The sequence below is a fragment of the Natrix helvetica genome (assembly GCF_964273705.1).
Source record: "Natrix helvetica genome assembly, chromosome: 5".
NCBI lineage: Eukaryota > Metazoa > Chordata > Lepidosauria > Squamata > Natricidae > Natrix > Natrix helvetica.
The window spans coordinates 77,175,190-77,191,649 of NC_138551.1; the positions used below are offsets into that span (position 1 = coordinate 77,175,190).

At 40.6% G+C, this 16,460-nt stretch overlaps 1 protein-coding gene across 1 annotated transcript in view; it reads right to left on the reverse strand.

The window, feature by feature from the left end:
• The window catches only part of TBC1D12 (TBC1 domain family member 12), a 64,403-nt gene extending 48,534 nt beyond the window's left edge, over positions 1–15,869 (reverse strand). The window contains 4 exon segments of the mRNA XM_081953925.1: positions 624–747; positions 14,802–15,627; positions 15,630–15,674; positions 15,677–15,869. Coding sequence (XP_081810051.1) covers positions 624–747; positions 14,802–15,627; positions 15,630–15,674; positions 15,677–15,755 — 1,074 coding nt within the window. The 5' untranslated portion in view covers positions 15,756–15,869.
• Between the last annotated feature and the right edge of the window lie 591 nt (positions 15,870–16,460).

The window sequence follows — 16,460 nt, forward strand, 5'->3', positions numbered from 1 at the left end:
AGTTGAGAAAGGAAGGCTGGAAAATTGTTGGAAAGATTGGAAACATGAACATGTAATGTGTAAGAGCAGTGGCTAAGTGGGGAGGGAGGGAAGCTACTGGGAAGACTGACCAGGTAGGCAAGATAGGCAGGGATAACAGTGGAAATGGCAGTTCTGGGTCTTTCTTTTCCTGGTCCATCATCTTTATCACTATAGTAAAGTTAAAGGTTACATCTCCTTTGAATTGGGCTCACTCCTGATGACTACATGAACACAACCATCCAGGTTCCTTAGCACTTACAGTAGGAAGTCAGTTTGCCCATCTCTTCTTCCAGCGCATCTTTCAATTTCCCTGGTAGTCTCCCACCGAGGTAGTAAGTAGCTCCAGACCCACTTAGCTTCCTAGCTTAGACAAGATCAGCCAGCCTGATCTTGCTAAGGAAAGCGCTAAGGAAAGTGAATGGAGGACTGGACCTGTCACTGAAGTCAATAGGAGTTTAGTTGAACTGAAGGTCGTTAAAGCAAACGTGTGTTGTATGTGCGTTGTATTTAAAGGGTTAATCACTCTTGAGAAATACTTGAAATGGAAGAACAGTTTAAAAATGAAGATTAAAAAGCTTATGATAACACTCTAGAATGCTAACCTGTTGAATGATTTTGGAGTCTTTCTGCAGGTTCTCTTTTGGTGGAACTTTCCCAAATAACTTCCAGCCAGGAGCACTATGGATGCCAGGCTTCAGTTCCTTTGTCCTTTTGGTAAAGAAGTTCCTGCAAAAAAATAAAATCTAAATGTAGATGCTTTCACTATTTTAGCAGACTGAAACAGAAAGCTGTTTCATCTAAACGTGAGCATCACATATTACTAATTTTATAGCAATTGGATAATCTTTCATTTATTCGGACTAGAATGGAATGAAATAAACCTGTTTTCCCAGTCTCAATATTTAAAAGATCAAGGATTAAATGAATGCAGATGTATCACTGACATTAAATGTTAAGACTTTCAGATGCGCCAGAGTACAACCATCACTGAAATCAAGTAAAAGAAACACTTAATATCCCAGTAAAAAAATTTTCCTTGATGTTTTGTTTTGTAATATAGAGTCCTAAATTACTCACAATAGATAATATAAAATACAAAAGGTAGTTATAACAGTAAACAAAATTAACTTAGATGTTTAGAGGAAATCACTTGCTTTGTGTTATAATTACATTGTTGTATAACGATCAGTTATATACTTCTGATCCAAAGATCCATTCTCCCTGTTGAACATAGCATTATTGTTTTCTTCTGTGAAATCTATGAAATAAATGATTCCCCCACCCCTATCTTCATGGAATATCGTAAGGAAAAAGCAAATGACATTTTGCACAGGTTATCTATAAATATAATTATTTGTGTGTGACAAGATAGAATCAACTGATAGTGTTTTATCAGTTTCAAATATGCATGCATGACAAGAAACTAGACTGACACATGGGACTTCCTACATGGGAAGGAAAACAGGCTTTAGGAGAAAGCAGAAATCTAATTTTGGGAAGTGTTTGGTACCTACAATATATTACCATGTTGACTTCGAAATAACAAGAAGCTTGACCCGCATAATCAATAGGTGTGGTTATTCAGAGAAATTAGCTACATGGTTTATATAGCAAGCACTGAAATCATTTGTGAAAGTCACCATTCTTCTTTGTTGAATAGTGGCACTGTCCCTGTCCTATCCAGTTTTTGCTACTTCTAGGAAGAAATAACAATCTCTCTTGTCTTCTGTATTGCAGCATGAAGATTTAAAATGGAAGTTCTTTCAAATGTTGTTGAAGAGTCAGCAAAGATTTAACACCCCCCCCCCCCAAAAAAAACCCAGACATTTTTGTGGATGTACTGCATCCAACTGAAAATGAATATTTTGTATTGTCGATTGAACATATATTCAAGTATAGCAAGCAATACTACTGGATGCACACAATTCTATGGAAAACACACCATTTCATGGTATGGCTCTCCTCTGGGAAGACAACACACACATCCTAATACTTAAGCCATATGTTATGGCACTGCAGGAGAACAAATGGATTACCACAATTCATTTAGTGCCTGTTCCAACCTTAAAAAGTGACTTATGACAAGTCCTCACACTGTGTGTGAGTCACCATTTGTAACTTCCCAGTCAGTTCCCGACAAGCATAGTCAATGGCGAAGCCAGAAGGGAAGGTTGAAAATTTCAGTTACATGATCAGAGGTGGGCTTCACATTTTGTTACCATTGTTTCGCCCTGCCCGTGCCCCAATGGTGGATTCCTAACTGGTTTACTACCAGTTCGCTGAGCGTGTGTGAGTCAGATGCATGCTGTGCGAGCGTGCACAATTGAACGAAAATTACTCCGAAAAAAAAGGGAAACAGCTGAAGAGCGGCAATTCAAGCTGCTGCCCTGGATCAGCTGGGCTTCGTAAGTTGGAATAAAGGTAAGTGTAACCGGGGTGGATGGGCGGGCCCACTTTAAAAAAAAAAACAGAGAACCAGTTCACTCTGTTTGAAGGCAGCACTACTGGTTCGGGAGAATTGGTCCGAACCAGTAGGGACCCACCTTGGGGGTGCCTGCTCGAACATCCGCCTTCTGTGCATGTTCACAGCCTCAAAAACATGCATAAATAGGATGGCATAGAGGCAGAACCGCACAGAACTGGGGTGGGTGGGTGGGTTGCTCCACCCACGATTTCCACTACCAGTTCAGGCGAACCGGTCCGAACCAGCTGAATACCACCTCTATACATGATGCCTTGTTTAACGACTGCACAGCTTAACCACAAATTTTCTGATCCTAACTGATCAAGAACTACCTGTATATATCTACAATACAATCCAACTAAGAAATTCAATCTTTGGAATATAGTTTAATGACACATTAGGGAATATTTATGTGCAGTTGTTTACAGATTAAAATATGAAAAACGAATGAATAAGTCTTTTTAGAAATTCAGACTGCCTTTTGCTCATTAATTAAGATTTCTTTTGGAAAAACAATAGCTTCCAAATATTTCCTATTGGCAGTTAAAGAGTCTTCCTGTCTGTTTAGAATACTTCCCACTCTTCCTTGCAAAACTCTGCAAGTCCAGAAATATTCTCAGATATATTGCTGTTTAGTTGAATCTATACTTTGGCTTGGCCACATAGTAGTTCCTGTGCTGCTGGCAGTCACACAACCCCAGAGCATAATAGAGCCACTCCTGTGCTCAATGGTTGTCAGAGGGCTCTTTTCTTTTTTTCTTTTCTTTTTTATTAACAAGTTTTATTGGTTTTTACAATTTTTTCAAGGAAAAAGGGTTAAAAAGGGTGTAGAAAATTTTGACAGCTACATCGTACGGGGGGAGAGCAGTCCCCCCCAAATCTCGCAACTTTTACAGAAAAAAATAGAAAAACATCAACATTTGAATAGAGATGAGCAGTTTTGGATTTAAACTAGGTCATCAATATATTTCAATCATTTTTTTTCATATCACTTCCGTAAAGGTACATTATAACAACAATTGCAATAATGTTTCAAATCACTTTTGTGACCTGAGTCTTCTGGTTGTTGCATCCTCCCCGCCCGCTGCCCGCCCCCCGCCTACTGGCAGAGCCTCAGCCCCTCCCTCCTTCATCTCTTGTGTAGCATCCCCCATTTCATCTAGGAGAGCATTATCTTTTTTAGGGAAAGCCTCCGCCTCCACGACTGTGTTAATTCTAATTCTGCTGCCCAGAGGGCTCTTTTCTTGAAACTCCTGCTACACTCCTTTTCTCTGAATGTATCTTGCATAGTTTCAGCCAAACAGTTTCCCCCCCTTTGATCTTAATCCAAAATATCTCAGGCTACTCAAGGTTTTCTTTTGTATACAAATAATCCTTGCTTAATCCTCACCTACTCCCCACCCTACCATGCCTGGGAGGCCACAGCCACTTACAGGACTCAGCGGTGCATGTAAAGTTGCCATGGACTAGGTAGCCTGGGCCAGCTACTGCAGCCCCCACTGGTATATATAGAAAGCCACCACAGGCTGGGAGGGCCAGGACAGCTATATGGCCTAGCAATGGACATCAATTGCTCCACTTATCTTTGTATTTTTCTGCAGCTGCTGACGGGCACATCTAATCAATGTGAGGCATGGCCTTCCTACAGAGACTGCCTCATACCATTCAACAAGCAGATGCCATTCTCACAATTGTTCGGAAGGCTCCGTGTGCTAGTGGCCTCTTTAGCAGCTGGCCTGGGCCTCCTGACCTGTGACAACTTTCCACATGCTGGTGGGCCCTGTAGTCTGCAGAGTCTCCTCTACTCCAGTGCCCACCATGCTTTGCTTAACAGCCCATATGATTACTTAATGACCACACTGGGAGAGCGAGGATTGTGATCATCGAATGAAGCTGTCATGTGACCCCTTGCTTAACAACTGCTTCGTTCAATGATGGAAGATTCCAAGCTCAATTTTGGTTATAAGCTGAGGACTACATGTACTATACAACTGGCTTTTGTTGTTGAGATCCATAAAAAAAAAGTTCTGATAACTCTCACATGAAGATCACTGTTATATAAGCAATCCTATACTATAAGAATGCAGAGAACTGCTCCAGTGTTGGCTAAACTTTTCAGCAGTTATCTGGAGTCACCAGGGGTTCAGTTTTTGTCTGGAATGATCAGGGGTTCTGTTTTACAGATCTAACCAGCTTTGGAGACAGTTGTAACAGAGATTTTTCTCGGCCTTGAGGCTGATGTCCCAGTCAGTGAATAAGTGGGAATTGAACACAAGCTTGATATTTTAGCAAGGCAACAATCCAAAACATCCCTCCAAAGTGGCCGTGAAATACTTCCAGGAACAAAAAAGACAAAAATCTTGGAATAGACTTTGCATTCCTCAGACTTGAATATTACTGAAAAATCTATGAGCAGATTTCAAACATGTAGTGTAGTCAAGGAAGCCCAAGAACATTTCTGAGTTAGAAGAGTTCTGCAAGGAACACTATTGTGGGGTGATTGTGCTAGTTTTTGTTCACTTAAACATTCAATGAAATCTATTGTCTGAGTAGAAATACCTACACCTTCATATATCGTTGTAACCATTTCCAGCTCCCTGTTCCTGTGCTGAAAAAATAATGAAAATGGAGTATTTTTTTAAAGAAAAGAAAGTGCTATATGAGGGACATGCATTCTACTTTCTTTGTACTTTATACAAGAATAAAATAGAATATAATGGAATGGAATAGCAATAGTAATAGGATAACAGAGTTGGAAGGGACCTTGGAGGTCTTCTAGTCCAAGATCCTACTCAGACAGGAACTCTATATACCATTTCAGACAAATGGTTGTCCAATCTTTTATTAAAACCTTCCAATGTTGAAGCATTCACATCAGAGGTGGGTTACTGCCGGTTCACCACTACCACGGGTGAACCGGTAGTGGCGGTGGTCGGAGGCCCCGCCCACCCACCGTCGCTTCTGCACATGCGCAGAAGCGTCGCGCATCTGCGGGCGCACATGTGCGAACCAGTAGTAAAATAAATTGCAACCCACCACTAATTCACATCACAGAACTATTTTGTATTTGCACTTTGGAGTCTTTTCCCAAGTTCTTAATTCCTACTAAGAACAAATTGCAAGTATGATATCATATGAATGTATACACTCCCTAAATACACTCTAATCTCATAGGGGAAGGGAGAAAAGGTTGTTGCCTGGACATCTTTATTGACACCTTATTTTCGTTTTGCTTGGAGGGACATACAGTCATTCATGTGGCATATCCAACTGCAGCCAGATGCATCACATCTAAATGACTACATTTTTACAGTAACAAGGCATCCAGAAAAACTGAGGATTGTCAATGCTTATGTTGCATCCAGCAACTTTGGAAATATTAGGTTGGTTGTTTTTTTTAATTCCACCTTTATTACTTTGTAAGTAACAGATGAATAATCAGAGGATCCTAACACAAGTGTGTATCTCACCTACTGGTAACAACTAGTACGGTGTTCCTCCCAGGGAGGTGACCGCTCTCCCAAAAAGATGGATTATAGTCAAACAGCCGAACCTGTATATACCTGTATCCTTCTATCAACATGGATACAAGCAAAAAGTATAAATAGTGATTCCGTGTGGGAGGAATCCTCTCAGAATACCATCAAAACAAAGCCTTGCTCCAGAAAAGGTGACAAAAGCTTTAAGTCCTTTCATATGAATACAGCTTCTAATGTGAATTCTGATCGCCAGTTTCAGAACGTACTTGAGGCGCAATGGACTAAGTCATTTAGTTTTTCTTCTTCTTTACCCTAGGTTTGTGAGAAGACAGATTTGCAGGAGCCATCATGATTAAACAGAGCAAAGGCATAACACAGGGGTGTCCAAATTTGTGAACTTTTAAGACTTGTGGATTTCAACTCCCAGAATTCCACAAGTCTTAAAAGTTCCCAAGTTTGGACACCCCTGGCATAAAAAAAATGGTGCATTGTGCAGAATCGTATTTTCTGACGAACACACTGTGCACTACCTTACAATTCTGTTTTAGAAACAAATGTGTTTCTTTTGCAAACCCTCTTGACACACCTTTATTTTAAATGGAATACAGGAGCCCTCCCCCCCCCCCCTCGTTCACTCACACACCCCTGAAAGAAGATACTTTATCCTCCAGTCACATTGCATTCTCATGAAGGATTTGCGGGAATAAATCTTTCAACATTTAACAAGTTTTAAGTAGGAAAGCAATTTTAAATGGGTTGATCTAGCAGTCTAATTGTGTAAGTTCAATTAGCCCGTCATAATTACAAACTGGTTGCCAAGTGCTTGAATGGTGATCATGTGACTGTGGGAATGCTGCAACAGCTGCAATTGTGAGGACTGGCTGCAAGTCTCCTTGTTCAGTACTGTTGTAACTTTGAACAGTTGCTGAATGAATGGTCATTAACCAAGGTCTAATTGTACAGGCAGTCCTCGACTTACGACCACAACTGAGCCCAACATTTCTGCTGTTAAGTGAGACATTTGTTAAGCGAGTTTTGCCCCATTTTACAACTACCACAGTTGTTAAGCAAATCACTGCAGCAACATGGTTGTTAAGTGAATCTGGCTTCCCCATTTGACTTTGCTGGTCAGATGGTCGCAAAAGGGGATCACGTGATCCTGGGACACAGCAACGGTCATAAATATAACTGGTTGCCAAGAATCTGAATTTTTGTCATGATGATGGGGATGCTGCAAAGGTTGTAACCATGAAAAACGGTCATAAGTTACTTTTTTCAGTGCCCTTGTAACTTTGAAAAGTCACTAAATGAACTGTTGTGTGTTGAGGACTACCTGTATTACATTTTAACTTTTACTTGTAACTATTTGATATTTTCCTTTGGAAGTCTGTTTATATCTACCGGTAATTTAACAGAAAAATGAAATATTCTTATAATTAAATATTTTAACCTTCTGACTGGAATGAGAAGTGCAAAACGTGATTTTTTTAAAGCTAGAACAGCATATAAACCAGAAAAAAAAACTTTTAAAGGTGTAAGAATCCAATTTATGGGGTGGGGGGTTGTTGAGCAATTTTAACTATTAATAAATACATATTCCACCATATTATTATACAATCTCTCTAGGTGATGAATGTGACTATACCCATTTACTGTCTGTAATGTAACTCATGTGGTTAAATTATATAGAAATGGGCACTATAATGCAGAACTTGCCCTTTTAGAATCCATTTTTCAACTTAAATGTTAATGTCTTATGATTATTGAAGAAAGAGGTAAAAAGAAATTCTGAGTTGAAATTTGGGTCACTTAACTTTGGAAATAAAATCCCAATCCTACCAACAAAAAATAGAATTCTAATGACATATAATGGGATATAAAACAGGCTTTTACTCACAAAGCAAAAGAGGTTTTTTCCCATGTTCTACATATATAACAGAGCTACAACATATATATTTTATTTGTAAGAGTTTAATCAATAGCGTATTGCTCTCTCTTTTTTTATAACAATCTTTATTTTCTTTTTACTGTTTGTAAATGCCTACGAAGATTTAAAAAATGTGCAAAACATGGTATTCCCTGTGACACTCTGGAAGCAAAGTACTGATGCTTTTGAACTTTGGTGTTGCAGAAGAGTCCTGAGAATATTGTGGAGAGTCAAGAAAACAAATAAATGGAACATCAAGCAAATCTCCTTTAGGCACAAGTGAAATTATCCTACTTAGGACACATTATGAAAAGACCTACTGGCAGTCCTTGACTGATGACCAGTTACTTAGCAACCATTCAAAGTTACGATGGATCCCACCCCCAAAATGTACTTATGACTCAGTTCTGATGTTCTGATGGCTGGGTCCCCTCCATGGTCACATGACCACATTTGAGGCATGCTGTACCCAATCTGCATTAGTAGATTGTGTGATCACACAACTGTGATTTACGTTTTTGCCAAAAACAGGTTTACTTCTGGTTTTCAGCAAAACGCGCTCTAGTGAACAATGAATGGAATGCAATGGAACAAAACGGAACAGAACAGAATTGCAGAATTGGAAGGGACCTTGGAAGTCTTCTAGTCGAACTTCCTGCTCAGGCAGGAAATCCTATACCATTTTGAACAAATGGTTGTCCAATCTCTTCTTAAAAACTTCCAGTGTTGGAGAAATCACAACTTCTGGAGGCAAGTTGTTCCACGGGATAATTGTTATAACTGTCAAGAAAATGAGTTCGCTTAAAGACTGCAGTGTTTACCTCATGACTGCAATCCACTTAACGACTATGGCAATTCATTTAACAAGCACCAGGGAAATAAAGGTCGTAAAATCGGGTTGATCATGCAATGACCTGCTTTATGGCTCTTTTATGATCTTGAGTCAAGGACTACTGTAATGCTGGGAAAATGGAAGGAAAATAAAGAGGACAATCAGCAGCAAGGTGATTAAATTACAGTAGTGATAAGCATACCCATTGAAAGACCTGAAGGCCCAGGTTACAGACAGATCATCATGGGTAAATCTATGTGATTGCTAAAAGTCAACAATGACTTGATGTCATGTAATCATCATCAAACAAATAAAAAGGGGATACAAGCATTATGAGCAGCAATATGCAACATTCTACAGTTCTACAATACAATTTATCTATCAGTGAACTGTATGATATATTTGACATATATCCAGAAAATCAGTTTAGTTTTTTTGTAATTAATATCAAATTAGGAAATAGTAGCTGACTTAGATGAAAAGCATTTTCATCTTTCATCATGCTTTTCATCTAAGACATAGGTAGTCCTCAACTTAAAACCACAATTAAGCCCAAAGGTTTGCTAAGCAAGCCTGTTGTTAAGTGAGTTTTGCCCCATTTTACAATCTACCTTCTCACAGTTAAGTGAATCACTGCAGTTGTTAAGGTAGTAACACAGTTGTTAAGGGAATCTGGCTTCCCCGTTGACTCCGTTTGTCAGAAAGCTGCAAAAGGTGATTACATGACCTCGGGACACTGCAACCCTCATAAATACATACCGGTTGCCAAGCTTCTGAATTTTGATCTCATGCCCACAGAGATGCTGCAACAATCATAGGTATAAAAAAAACGGCCATAAGTCATTTGTGTCGGTGCCACTGTAATAGTCACTAAACGAATGGTTTTATGTCAAGGGCTGCACCTGTATTCAATTAAATATGCATAAACTAAATCTCTTAACAGCAGTTTTGTAAACACTGTAGATTGAGACAAAGGTGAAACTGATACCCGTGAAAGTCATTCAGTACACTGGTAAATATTACCCACATAAATATGAAAAAGAAAAAAGAATGAAATCACAACCAGAAAAACAAGTTTATAATCAAAGTGTAACATTCAGTTTCAGCTCAGTTACTAGGAGAACTTAAATTAAAATGACAGCTAGCAGGCACTCTTTGCCTATATTTGTTCCAGTTTCAATTTGTGTTTATTAAAATATTGGATTTCTGAAACATCACAGCTGGAATAAAACATGCCACAGCACATTGCAGCCCTGCAACATTCAGGTTTATCAACTTTTTAAGCAGGTTACTTAAAAGTCTTATCTCAGTATAAACTTAAGAGTAGAATGGAGGTGTGTCCTTATAGCATTTCATCTCTATTCATTTTTAGGTAAGTAATTCCTAAAACGCTTTTCTCTTATAGTACCAATAATGAAAGTATTGTATGTATAAAACATCTGAAAGACTGAATTATATTACTGAATTGCATTAACTCAGAAATAAATTCTCCTTGGTAAATGAATTTAATTTTGCAGTTTTAGCAGCATAATTTACAATATTGCATATACAGTAATACATGTAATAAAGAGGATAACCATGTATGAAATGTGTGTCTGTATATGTATATAAATTGCATTCAGCTATTTGATTTCCTTTACGCATTGGTCATTTTTGTCCAAATTTCACATGCAGCTTACACTGAAGCAATTGCATAGTCCAGTAACGAAATGTCAGCAAGCAAACAACCAAGCTCAAAAAGCATCTAGGACTCCATAATTCGGACACTGCTACATCAAATACATTACTTCCAATGGGTATTTATGTAGCAGGGTGTTATAAGTACTTAAATACAGTTTCAATTTTCAGACATAGTGTTACTGTGAAATGATTAACATTCTAACCCCTTATTAATACTGCTCAGAGATACAATCTTCAAAAGAAATTCTAAACTGTAGCCTTAGCAGAAGTTAAGCCCTTGCTGTGCAATATGAAATTGACAGTTCATGTTACTACCAGATACAGCAACAAGTAACAACAAACACAGATTACAGATTTTGCAGAACTTTAAAATGTATAATTGTGCAAAAGAAAAGTGATAAGCCAAGCAAACATGCCAAGATGTGATTTTATCAGTTCTCAGAATGAACAATGGGATCAGATTAGATCCTTAGGATGCACTGTCAGCAAAGTCCACAGGTTACATGCCCCTTTAACAATATTGTGGGGGCAATTTCACATACCTTCTGAATTTCCTAAATGACTCTAGAAGGGATACCGAACCAATTTTCCTCTCAGAAGGTATTATACCAGATACCACTGGCATTGTTGTTGTTTTTTACTTGCAGCTTGCCAAAGCAAGAAGTGATGAATTGAGACAATTATCATAGAATCATAAAATTGGAAAGGTTTCCTTACACCCTTAAAGCAAACTACGTTCACAGTGCAGGAACACGAATGTAAGCACCAAAACAGATGGCTGCCTGAAGCATTCATTTCTACCATCTTAAATTTTAAGTCTAACCTCACATTTCAGCCAAAATCTGTGTTAGCCTGTATTTTCTCTTTGTGGCAATAGAAAACGAACCTTGACTTTTGTGATCCCCCTTCAGATACTTAGAAAAAGATTGCTGACAGTTTCCTACCAGTTCTCTTTCCCCAAAACCTATACATTTATTCTTTATCTCGTCGTAGAATTTAGTTTTGCAGTGCCTTCATCATCCGTACTACCCACCCCACCCCGCCCCATTTTGTGCACTTGTGCCCAGTTGTCTGAACCTTTCTTAAAATGTCACATTTGTAACTGGACATGTTCTACCTGGACTCTGATTAATGAAAAAGAAAATGGAACTATTTACTTCCTGTGATTGAAACTTATACATCTATTGAGGCAATTCAAATTTGCATTTTGTCTTTTTAAAGCCAAGTCATATTACTGACTCATATTTGATCAATGATCAAGCACAATTTCAAAATACTTTTCATATGAACATAGGGGATACACTAAGTAATTCAGGCTTTAGTCTCTGCTATCATACTATGAACTTCAGAAGACACAGAGCCAGGATGGTGCCATGGTTAAATGACCCATAGTCTATGCCATCTTCATCCTTGGGTGACTTTGGCCATTCATTCTCTCTCAGCCTAATCTACTTCACAAAGTTGCTGTTGGGTAAACAAGAAAGAAAATCGGAAATCAAACAACTTGCACATGATTATCTCAATCTTAAAAGCTTAGGAGCTCAACTTTTACATATATTATAATTAAATAATTTTATTACTCTACTCATCATATGTTGATGTTTAGGAAATGCAGTTAGAAAAAACCCAGATGATTTTGAAATTGGATGCTAGAAAAAGCACTGGTCTAATTCTCTTATATGACTCTTATAAAAGTCTCTTATATCACTCAGGATAAATGGCACATTTCTGTAAATAGGATTAATACTTCTCTATTGATACATTTTCTAGATTAAGCTATATTATGAGGTAATGAGCATTTCAGATGGAGAAGTGTTTCTGGATAATTGTTAAAGGAGCAACTGGCAACAAATCAGCTATTCATGAATACCGAGACATGAAATACTTCCTCAATACAAGAATCGCAATTCCGGCAAGTATTGTAAATTACATCAGATGTTTCAGCAGGATATTTAGCAAAATATCAGTTGGCTATTTCAAAAGGATCTGTCCACTGTTATTTCCCTTTTCCCTCTTCTCTTCCCACCTTCACCAGGCAAAAGTTGAAGAAATAGATGATTTTAAGTTTATTGGGTATGCTAAAACATATATCAACAACATAGTGGAAAAACTTAAAACACCCTAACATCCTACCTCTTAGCACAAAAAGGCCAGTCAGCATTAAAGTTCCTCTTCTAAATAACTGCCATAATCCAGAAGCCATTCCACTGCACTGTGTCAGAGGGAGAGAAGGAAAGCAAGGCCACCATCTATATTCTTCAAAAAATATTTTTTTTCTTCTTTGATTCTCCCACACTAGTGACCTAAGAGCCTCTCCAGTGAGCTATTACAGGTGAGATTAGAATCCCTGTAACATTAAGAACTGATGCTATAATGGTCTTGTTTTCTTTTACAAGCTCCATCTTGTTTTTCTTTTGTATCATAACTTCATAATAATAATTTATTTAACTCACTCTCAATAACTCTGGGTGGTTCATAATTACATTACAATAAAATTAATAAAACATAATGATAACAAATGGCAAGCATAATGAAGAGTTTTACTCTCCCTCCCTGAAGGTGTGGATGAAAAGCTGGGTCTTCATGCCTTATAGATTGTAAACATCAAGGTAGAGACTCAAAAACTACCTATTTGTACTGTTTTTTCCCATAAGCTTGGGAGCATAAATTTATATATTTGTTACATTTATTTACTTATTTACTATAGGGCTACTCTACACAGCTAACATAACAAACATAACTTAATGTAGTGTAACATAACATAAATGGCTTCAATGTCCAGAACACTGAATACTGTATCAGTGTGTTATAGAATAAAATCCCTTTAGAAAAATGACTTAAAGAGGCAAATTTTTACTCCACCATTTCCAGTACTCATTAAGACTTCTAGCATAATTGAAGCTAAGAACAAATAAGAATGCACTGGTCCTTCACAAAACTGAAAACACAGTCGAATAATGACGTAAGGTTTCATTCTTGAAAACTGCTCAATTTGGAGTATGTCATTCGTACCTAAAGAACAATTGCAACACAAACCTATAATAGAATTATTTTTCTTTCCTATTAGCTGAACCATTGTAAAGCCTTTAATTACTTGTAGTAAAGAATATGAAAATGTTATTTTGTAGTACAGTGAAACATGCAAGAGGAGAATGATTAGGAAACATTAGTGTTATAAACAGTAGGTCTCATTCTAACAGATATTCTAAGGTGCTTGTGCAGCTATTTCAGAAGCTAATGATTTATCAAGGTATGTTCTTCCACATGTCACAAAAAACAGCTCCCTGCTTCAAAAAGGATGTATCACTGAGAGATAATAGATATTTCTGCTTAAAAGGTCTGCCAATATTTCCTGGTATAGGCTTCTAAGGAAATGTAGAGGTCAAATTCCCTATGAATGTAGGGAAGCACCTTATGCTTTCAAAAGTAACCAAAGGTGTAGTAAGGCAAGATGCAGCTATTGTAACAAGACATCTCATACAAAGCATTATCCCCATTCTCCATCAATATGGCATTTGGTGCAGAAGTAGAAAAAGTGCTATCCAAAGCATAAAGTATGACTGCACCTCATTTACAGGTAGAAATCTCTTTGAGTGGAACAGAGCTAAAATATTTTTAAAATGTACCCTATGTTAAGTATTAAATGAAGCAATGAATGCATTGGAGTCGAGCGGGCTTTAAATGAATGGCATACTCAATAAAAGTTAAGGACGCCTCTCTGAAGGTTACACACACATCCCGTACGTGTAATTGTCTTTGCCTTCAGAACTGGTTCATCAGTAATGAAAGGGCCATGCTTAAGACATCCCTAAACATTGCCTGCTTAGATTTCTTTTCTTTTTTCTTCCTTTCACAAGGAATTTCTTAGCATAAGGTCTTTAGCAGGCCATCCCCTCATTCCAGATCTATATCCTTTGCAATACATCAGGGTACAATACCTGTACAATACAAGAAAGCAATACCTGCTTGGGGGAGGGAGGGAAAGGTGCAAATAAGCAACTTCACACCATCCATAATTCAGAGCCTTATTCAGCTCTTGCAAAGCCAAGGCTTTGAAGTGAAGTGAAGACACTCCTTCCACTGCAAGCCTATCTAACCAGGGGAAGGAAGGCCAGCAAGAATGGGGCGGCTGGGGAAGAGGGAAAGCCCAGAATCTCGCAGGATCCGATCTGGATCGGTCACCGGAGACCAGGGCTTTGGTTTTTCCCTTGGAGCCCATGGCTCCCAGCTCGGATCCTGCACCATCGTCCCGGGACACCGTCTATTCGTTCCACTCGCTTTCCTTGCGGCAATTGCACAACTCGGGTCTGCGGCACCGGCGCTCCCCGTACCTTCTGCCCGCGCAAGGGAGGGGCCCTCATGAGTCATAGTGTGTGTGAATGTGCGTATGTGTTTTACCTTGTGAAAAATTCCGCAAAACTGGATCCGGCGATCCCACTCAACCGTTTGGCCCGATCCCCTTGCTCCGAGCACGGCCCTGCCGCGTGAAGGCCGCCGCCGGCAGGGTCGTCGGGAGGCTCCGGAGGCGGCAAGTGCTCCAGGGCGCTGCGGCGACGGTTGACCTCGAAGGTGTTTCGGGAGTTGAGGCTGATGTCCATGAAGGCCAAGGCGGGGAGGCAAGGGAGAGCCCTGGCCGGGGAAGACAGGCTGCCCTCCGGCTCCTCGGGGGTCCCCGAGGAGCTGGAGGAGGAGGAGGAAGAGGAGGCCGAGGCGGAGGAGGTGGGCGAGGGAGACGGGGCCGACGCCACGGCAGCCCCGATGGGCGGCTCAGCCCCGGCCACGCCGCTCAGGAACAAGGCGCAGCCGCCGTTGTGGAGCTGCTGCTGCTTCTCCTCGCCGCCCTGCGGGGCCGTGGGCGCCTCGGAGGCCGCCGGCGAGAGGAGCAGGAAGCCGGCGTCCCCGTTGGTCATCCTCCCTCCGCCGCAGGCGTCCCCGTTGGGCGGCCTCTTGCCGGCCAGGTAGCGATGCAGTCGGTCCCGGGAGCCCTCTCGGCTCCCATCCCGCTTGCCGTCCGCTTCCGCCTCCTCCCCGTCCGCCTCCTCCTCCTCCGCCGCCTCCTCCGCCTCCTTGTCCCGGCCCGAGGCAAGCAAAGCTGCGCCGCCCTGAGCTCCGGCATCCTCCGGCCCCACCATTTGCTGTCGAGGGACTCCAGGGGAGCCAGCGGCCCGGCCGAGAGCGAGAGGACGCGGGGAGGAGAGGCGGCTCCTCACGGCGCCCACCGGAGGGGAGAGGGCGGCGGCTGCTGCTGCTCTTGCCGCCGAGCCCGCGCGCGTCTCCGCTCAACGCATACAGTTTTGTGGATGGTCGTGGCGGCGGGAGCGGCCTAAAGGGGCCCGGCTCGCGCAGGCGCATCCGGCCCCCTCAGCGGTCCCAGGGGCGGCCGATCATAGAGACGATTTCGTTGGTGCGGAAATGCAGCTTGTAAACATCCGGTGCGGTCTGGGGCCGCCCCGAGTGAGATTGACGGAAGCCTTCGGTTTACAGTATATTCTCTAAGAGCGCAGCCTAGGAAACGGGAGTTCTACGAAGGCGTTACGGCGGCTGAAACAGCGCGTCTCCTTTGGCTTGTTTGGAAGAAGCGTCTCGTGGGGCGGGGTGGGGGGGTGCTCTTGTTTTGAGATATCACCACCTCTTTTTGCCTCTTTCCCAACCTTCCCATGCTGAACTGGGGAATTTTGGGAGTTGAAGTCCACCAATTCTGAAGTTGTCCCGTTTGAAAACACTGAACGTCGTCCGATGTATTTTCGACTTAGGTTTCTGTGTGCACTGCATTCCTCAGATTAAGCTTCATTAAACATGACATTATCTTGTGAATAGGCATACCTAAACCTCTTAAGTTAGTTTGAATTGAAAGGTTGCATATATCCCACCCTTTGACGAAACGTGATTTGATTTTGAGTCAGAGATGCACACCTTTCCTTGGGCTTTTTTCACTTATGATTTCAAAAGCCCACCAGCCAAAATATATAATTTAGATATAATTTAGATTTAGTATGACATGTCTCCAGCTCACTGATACATTTCTTCCAACATATAAAAAGGACTAATATTAATATA